Source organism: Branchiostoma floridae, chromosome 7, assembly GCF_000003815.2.
Source record: "Branchiostoma floridae strain S238N-H82 chromosome 7, Bfl_VNyyK, whole genome shotgun sequence".
In the NCBI taxonomy this organism is placed as follows: Eukaryota; Metazoa; Chordata; class Leptocardii; order Amphioxiformes; family Branchiostomatidae; genus Branchiostoma; species Branchiostoma floridae.
Window position 1 is genome coordinate 14,946,555 of NC_049985.1, and position 7,724 is coordinate 14,954,278.

Below are 7,724 nucleotides of genomic sequence, written 5' to 3' on the forward strand. Positions count from 1 at the left end.
CAGCTTTTACGGCTTCCAGAACCTTGGAACCATTTTAATTCACCGTTAATCATGATAGCTGGCCCACTCTCTCTCTAATTCAACGTTAAGTGTTATCAGTATATTGTATGTAAAGCATTATTGGACATTTTTATTCTACGTAACACTTAATTTGTCATGCTGACTTAATCGCTAATTGTTATTGAGACACCCTTTAAGTGAACCTGCAGAGGCAGTGTCAGATAACCCTCGGAGATCACACTCCTGAACACACTGGGTTCAATACGATGTTGTTGTCTGTCACCAGCTCCACACCTCATAAATCAGCAGTTTTTACAACAACAAAAAGTTCCGCCGCTACATGTAGGTGATTGAGTCCTTCAGAATACGTTGGGCGGCTTCCGTATCAACCATTGTTGGTCTTTCTGAATTTACCATTAAGCATTACCTGTACGCCTAAATTTACCGTCAACAGTTGCCAGCATCTTCCCACGCATATCCTCTTTAATTCCGCAAGTTTGCTACGAACAGGGAGTTGTAATAACAACCATGGATGTTCAAATTCAATCTCTATTGCACAATTTGTTTTAAGCAATATGTATTTTTCATTAGACATTGTACTTCATTCTTGCAAATGCACAAGTCTACAGCTCTCCTCCCAAAGTCTCTTCTGTAAGTCTTTGTTGTATGATTGGTCACAGGAGGGGACTGACTGACAGTTGTCAAGGTAATGACCTCCTATGCCCTCTAGGTCAGGAGACATGGCAGCATACAGGATGGTGTCTGCGCCTTGTGCAGGTGTCTGGAAATGATAAACACGTTTATTTATCAAGCACGTATTCCTTCATTCGTTCAGACCACAATAGTGCCCAGTGGTGCATCAGGCAGTAAGTTGTCTAATTGTTTCAGTAGCGGGGTAATATTTTTACAGAGAGGGGAAGCTAGCTAGCCTGATTAAATCATGCTTATAGCAGCCCGCCCCTATGTCTGGCCAGCCTCTGCGAGGAGCTGCGAGGAGGGGCCAGTTACAGACCTGGACATTAGAGATTGTGTTACACTGATGACTAGGCAGCTAGCCATTCCCAGTTAACATGCTCACCTTGAATACAGGACCCCCATTTTACATCCTTTCCTTAAAGGATGGGTGCAGCCCCAACCGAGTTGCTCTTACAAGGATTTAAGGGTTCTCCCAGTTACCAACTAATCAGAAAAAATCAAAATCTGAGCTACAGGGACATCCCCACCCTTGGTGCAAGTATTTAGTTCATTTTTATCTGTATAGTCAATAGACGGAAACAGATCTAGAAAAGTATGCCAATGTAGAATATATCCCTGTTGTTTACAATATACTTTTTTTTATTATTAAATGAAAAATCAACAAAACATTCTATATGCTTACCTTTGTTAAACCAATCCATCCCATGATCCTTTGTGCCACTCTCATAGGCCACATGACATGCTGGTAGAGGTCAGAGTTCACCACTCCGGGGTGGAGTGCATTGGCAGTCACGTGACTTTGGTCAGCCAATAGCCTTTCCTGAAGTTCATAGGCTGTCAGGACATTGGCAAGCTTACTCTGAGCGTATCCTGCATGTGGGGAGTAGTTTTTGCTGCAATGAGAGAGCAGTTAACATGTATTTTCATAAGATCTGTTCAAGAACATTAGCGAATGAGACGTGATAGAGTTTTGATACAGATCAGGACTGTCCTCAGCTTTAAATATTTTTCCATCCCACTGATTGTTTGAGAGCCCATGTTGTTCATTACTAAAACTGTCATCTTTTGCTTAGAAATATACATTTTTATCAGTTTCATGTCTGTTTCAATGGCGTGAATTCTTTTTTCTAACATTGCAACAAGCAAATTTTTGTTCTAAGACAGAAGGAAGGGTCCTGGAGACAGCCCTGACAGAGATAATGACAAATATGGTCTGATAATCCTCATAATATGAAAAAGAAACTATACAGTGAATGCACACCAAAGAGCGGCATGGCCAACAAAAATTGACACTTTGCGTCAAATACTAATGCCTTTGTAACAGGCAATGCTTTTGAACAGGTTTATCACTATCAAGTGAACGTATTTAAGTCTTAACTATTACCTGCTGTTTAAGTCATCAAAGTTGATATCCCCAATGGAATGTACGGCGGAAGATACGAACACTATCCGCGACCAGTGATCAGATTTTCCACTGGACCTCAAGGTGTCCAGTAACAGGTTGGTCAGCAGGAAGTGACCGAGGTGGTTGATTCCGAAGTGTGTCTCGAATCCGTCCTCTGTTAGACTGTAAGGGGTCAACATCACTCCAGCTGCAGGTAGAGCGAAAATCATACATCGATAAAACTATCTTATATATTACAAACATTTTGATATCATTTTGACTGTCATTTTCATTAAGGTATAGAATATGGGGGTTTCAAAATAACCAGTTTCAAGCATACATCTTGTTGTAATGTTGTATATCATTAGTCTGTGTAACACAAACTCTGCAGTCTGGGGCTGTAACTGGCTCTTTTCCTCTTCTAGGAGGCTGGTGGATGTTGGGCAGGCTGCTATGAGTGAGATTTAATCAGGCTAGATGAAAATATAACACTATGCTGAATTTCTAGATAAAGTCTGGGAGTAAGTATGCAATTGCGTTTAATTTCTATCTACAGGACAATTATTTACTTGCAACAGACATTTGCCATTAGAAAACCGTCAATATCACTCTGACATCAATTATACTTTAACTACTTACTGGTACTTAGTTTGAGCTCCTGTTAGAACCATTACACAGAGAGCCTCTTACAGAGCACTAATGGGCCTCCATAGCCCTTTATAGCTCTTTAGAATCCTACGTTACCTATTTACACATGTTTTGAATAGCCTGAGTACCATACTCCATAGTGGCCGCTGGCTCAATACTGTCGCTTGCTAACCATGTTAGCAAGCAAAAGTATTGAACAAGCGGTCACTACAGAGATGGTAATAGGCCATATTTTGAAAGCACCTTCACTGGAAACAAACTAAAATGCTTACCAATGAAGAGTAATACATTTGTATTTGACATGTCTATATCAAAGAATACATACCATTGTTGATCAGCAGATGTAACGGGAGTTGTCTGGATTTAAACTTTTCTACAAACTGATGGATGGACTTCATAGATGCCAGGTCCAACCTAATAAACTCAACTGTAGGTAAAACATATTCAACTGTTATTTCAGAATTGGGACTACATGTACCTTGCAATGGTGACAATACTGTAAAAAGCTGCAACAAGAGCTCAAAAAAGGGATTTTTGTAGTATTGAATTGTTGAGTTCTCACCTTTGGCTTGTGGACAAGACTTCTTGATATGTTCTATTGCTATGTTTGCTTCGTCCTGGCTCCTCCCACCTGACAACACATTACAGGATACATCAATATCAGCATGATTGAAAGATGATCATGCACTGTACATTATACAACTATCTTTTATCATAGTATAGTATAGTATAGTATAGTATAGTATACGCCAAAAAAGCAGTTACTCAAGCAACTGGATATGATTTTGGTAATCCGTTATCATTCATCAGTGACACTGAAGAGATCTCGATGGGGAGCATTTTTTTTATTTGTCTTTGATTATCTTTCATGATATTTAACCATTCCTGAACCCTCAACTAAATGAGGTTTCGCATGCATTGCAGATGAAGAAGACCAAGCTTCTTTCATGAAGGAAAATTCTCATAAATTGTGAATAGCAGATAGCAATATATTCTGCATACACACATTATTAATGATTATGCAAAACTTGAAAGTTTAAGTTTTAACCAAGGTTTTAATAAAACCTCGTTTTAACTTAAATCTCTGAACCTTACCTATAAAGACGTGCATGCCAAGCTGTGCCAATCCTTTGGTCACTTCCAACCCTATGCCTTTTGCTCCACCTGTTACTATGGCAACCTTCCCATCTTGTCTTGGTTGATCTAAGATAAAAAACTTTATAACTTAAAAAAAAGGCAATAACAATACCAGTGGTTTAGCAACTTGATGCGAGTCATTCTGATTGTGAGTATAAATTGACTACAGTGACTTAAAAATCACTAACAGGTATAAATCAAACAGTCTATCAACATCTACAGAGGCATATCATCGCATCATGACTTCAAGAAATGCTCAGGACTTTGAAAGTGTACTTTTTTTCAGCAACCCGGAAGTGCAAACCTGACTTAGGCCGGTAGGTATCTTGTGGTGTTAAGAAAACGTATCTTCATACAGTACGGATATTCCTGTCCAGTCATTCAGACGGTTTCATCATGTCTCTTTTCAGACTGTGTCACTTACATATGAAGAAGAATCTTTGTTGACACGCGCAAAATTACAGTGACATTTTACATGTATGTCAACAGCATATTCCCCCCTCCCACTCGCTTATCAATTTTCCAGAATTAACGTTTCGTATGTATGCCATTCAAACAGTATTCATGCCATTATCTTGCCTATAGTACAAGACGATAAGTTGATAACCTGTCAAACATCGGTGACCCTGTAATAGCTGGGAAATCGTCGCTTGAACACCAACAAGATAAGTTTGGATCATGGAAAGCGCCATGCTGGAAACTTTGGACACTACCATTTTCACACAAGGGGTGCACACCGGTTATCGTTCTACTGTTAAGGCAAAGACAGCAATTACGAATCTCTTTATTACGATTACACATGAAAGACGGATGACAACTCAGACACAGTAGATATGATTAAGATTCTGTACACACATTTCGAAGTTCATAAATTCTACTCTACAATTTCATCCCCCATTTTCAGAAGTTTAATGGGCACAACTGCCTGCAAATCATGGATCAAAAGCGACATCTAGTAATCTTTGATATTACTGCAACAGTTGGGTGGCGTATCAGGAATCACTGCATACAGGTAAGGAGGTTAACAGGTGTAGCTTGAATCCAGTCTTCCTAACTATAGCCATTGTTTGCTCCCAATTAGTTGTCAGCGGGTGACCATAATACAGGAGTGATTTTCAATATTCGCCTTTCTCTAATATTTGTTCCTTCAGTACCTAAGACTAAGACATACTCTATGGTAAGAATAATATAGTGACAACAGTTTCAAGCAATAACAGCTGGTTTTGATTTTAATAGATTTGAAAAAAAAATACATGTACACATGTACAACTACATAAGATGATGTAGACATACATATTCATCAAAGCCTCTTCCTTGTATCATGAAAATGTGTGACTTACATTAATTAACTTCTGCATGAAATTTCTCACATCAGTTCAGCTGCTTGAAAATTGTCACCCATACCATATGATGATTTGATTTTTGTTTTACATGTACAAATTCAAGTTGTTCTTGTTAAGAACAGATGGTCTAGATAATTACAATAATGGATTTTATGAATCAAGAAGCAAGAAATGGGAAAATTGATATGCAAGGTCTGCAAAATCTGCAAGCTTTACTTGATGAGGTCTTAAAGTTTCAAATAAAATAGAATGAAAAATTCGAGAATTCCTAGATAGTATACTTTGGTGTATACTAATATTGTTTCGTACAATGTCTGCATAACTAAGCTTTGACCAAGAAGTCAGGACCACTCTTCAATTTTACATATTAAGTCCTCTCCACCTAGTCTTCTCAGTCTTTATAGAGATCTCCATATTGATTCTTCTTCCCTGAAAAACAGAAGGAAAAAGGATTAATGTCAGCAAAACATTCTTATGATTTTGTATTGAAAATGTGTCTACATCTAGTGTTATGATAGTTAAATCATCACTGGGAGTTCCTATGGGGATATCCATCCCTGTGACACTGTTTGCAGTTCTCACAGTTGAACTCCTGGTTCCAAGCAATTGGTAACTGGGAGACAAGGTTTACACAACAATGTCTTTGGATTCAGAAAAAGAACAATGTCCTAACCAGTAATGATTTGTATCTTTCACACATGATAATTTGACGTACATAATGTACTATACATTACTGAAAACCCTACTGTAGGTCAGGTTTCAGTACTGTGAACTCACATTGAGTATCAGACTGCCTTTCTTCAATACTCTCCCTACTGCCATCCCGACCGATCCTGTAGGTGGGCTGAAACGATGGCGGAGGGGGCGAGCTCGAGGACACCGGTGGGGGCGAGGCGTCTCTGTTCCGCTTCCGTAGCTCCTCATATGTCAGGTACTTCTTGGACTGCTCATCCTCAGGTATGGACATGGGGCCAAAAGCTGTCAAGTAAAGACATTATTGAATACTCAACATACATAACAAGTCAGAAAAGCCATTGTTATTGTATATTGTACATGTGTGGAGAGATCATACTACATTTGAAACACATACTATACAGACACACTGTTTCTTTATAATTTGGACAAACTCCACAACATGAATGTGAACCAGTCAGAATTGCCCTGAAGAAGGTGACAGACGGTCACCGAAATGTCGGTGAGAATAAAGCACTGGTTGTGTAAAAAGAGTCTCTTTATTCAACATGAATTTGTCATCTTATTAAATGTATACTGAAAATATGTTCCTTTTAGCAGGTTGATCACAAAATTTTCCACACATTCTACAATGAAGAGCTGAAAACAGCTTTGCACTGCAGTTTGACAGAATTAAATGTAACACAAGACATGCATGCAGATAAAACTTTAGAAATCTATAACTATGAGTATAGACACTCAATACAAAATGAATACATTGCAGCAACGTACTAGTACATGTTTTTTTTTTCACAATGGCACACACATGGTGATAAAACACCCTACTATGGGTTTCCAGTTACCTTCTACAGGTCCTGATAACTCCACTTCAGTATCCCTGAATCCCCCAGAAGAGTCCTGCCCAAATGATGAGGAACTGCCATAGTCTGAAGACATGCTGAACAAGAAGAGTACAACAAAAAAGGATAAGATTTTTAAAGTCATAACAAGAAGAGAAGAATACCTTTAGTTAGTAAATGCCTATACATGTATCGAATATCATTGATAATGGCATTCACTCAAAATGTGCCAAGTGTTTTTAAAAATAAAAGTTCTGTCTTCCCCAATAAAATTTGATTCATTGAAGTTAAATTTCAGACCATCATTTTTGGTAACAAATGACAACCTTAACAAGAGAAACTTAAGAGACACCATTCTTATTTCTTTGCTCTAAAACAGTTGTAAAAGGAATTTCTTCTAGTATGCAACATAAAGAGAATAGACATGCTCACCCAGGATCCTGTCCTGGTGTACCCCAAGGGTCTGCACTAGTACCATCGCTGGAAAACATTTGATGAAAGGCATGTTTTTATTTCATTGACTATCAAATTGTCAAGGGAAAATGACCAATTTATGATCAAGAAAAAAAGTGAAAGAAGCACCATCAGGTTATCTCTGATGAGTTTGACTTTCCTCTACTTCCTTCATTGCCAAATATGCCGATATATTGTTTTCACTGTGTTTGGATGTTTGTGTTCTTGGGCTATTTGAATACAGTAGTCAGTGTGATAGGATGTGTGGGGGAAGATGATGTAACTGCATGGCGACTGGCAGGATGTAAAGGTTAACTTGGAGGTCAGAATGGTTTTCCCTCTGGCTGGCAGGGAATAGTAGAACATTTTCTAAAATTGCATGGAAGTCACATCCCCCATAGAGTGAGAGGAAGAAATCAACAGACATGCCTAATCTTAGCAACAAATGTATTTGCATACTTGATGAACTACAAGACATGACAGCAACTTCAGGGGTGCCTAAGCATTTGCACGAACCCTATGAAATTCGAC

General features: G+C 38.5%; 2 protein-coding genes across 2 annotated transcripts in view; both read right to left on the reverse strand.

Annotated features, from left to right (window-relative positions):
* Nucleotides 1-592: 592 nt before the first annotated feature.
* Nucleotides 593-4,643, reverse strand: LOC118419969 (dehydrogenase/reductase SDR family member on chromosome X-like). Its single transcript, XM_035826671.1, has 7 exons — nt 4,473-4,643; nt 3,824-3,931; nt 3,291-3,359; nt 3,054-3,155; nt 2,081-2,288; nt 1,379-1,589; nt 593-781 (listed from the first exon to the last, which is right to left on the reverse strand). The coding sequence occupies exons 1-7, from the start codon at nt 4,579-4,581 to the stop codon at nt 602-604; spliced, it is 987 nt and encodes a 328-aa protein (XP_035682564.1). The 5' UTR covers nt 4,582-4,643; the 3' UTR covers nt 593-601.
* Nucleotides 4,644-5,194: 551 nt separating this feature from the next.
* LOC118419976 (OCIA domain-containing protein 1-like) overlaps nt 5,195-7,724 on the reverse strand; it is a 7,511-nt gene continuing 4,981 nt past the window's right edge. The window contains exons 6-9 of the mRNA XM_035826680.1: nt 7,173-7,220; nt 6,744-6,838; nt 5,986-6,186; nt 5,195-5,637 (exon numbers count right to left, since the gene is read on the reverse strand). Of these exons, the coding sequence (XP_035682573.1) occupies nt 5,600-5,637; nt 5,986-6,186; nt 6,744-6,838; nt 7,173-7,220 (382 nt within the window). The 3' untranslated portion in view covers nt 5,195-5,599. The remainder of the gene's footprint in view (nt 5,638-5,985; nt 6,187-6,743; nt 6,839-7,172; nt 7,221-7,724) is intronic.

Excerpts from the sequence above, each read along its gene's own strand:
- LOC118419969 (XM_035826671.1), bottom strand. The coding sequence starts at position 4,581 with ATGGTAGTGTCCAAAGTTTCCAGCATGGCGCTTTCCATGATCCAAACT. Across the intron at positions 3,360-3,823 it reads TGGCATGCACGTCTTTATAG|GTGGGAGGAGCCAGGACGAA; the intron begins GTAAGGTTCAGA and ends ATGTGTTGTCAG. Across the intron at positions 782-1,378 it reads GATGGATTGGTTTAACAAAG|ACACCTGCACAAGGCGCAGA; the intron begins GTAAGCATATAG and ends TATCATTTCCAG.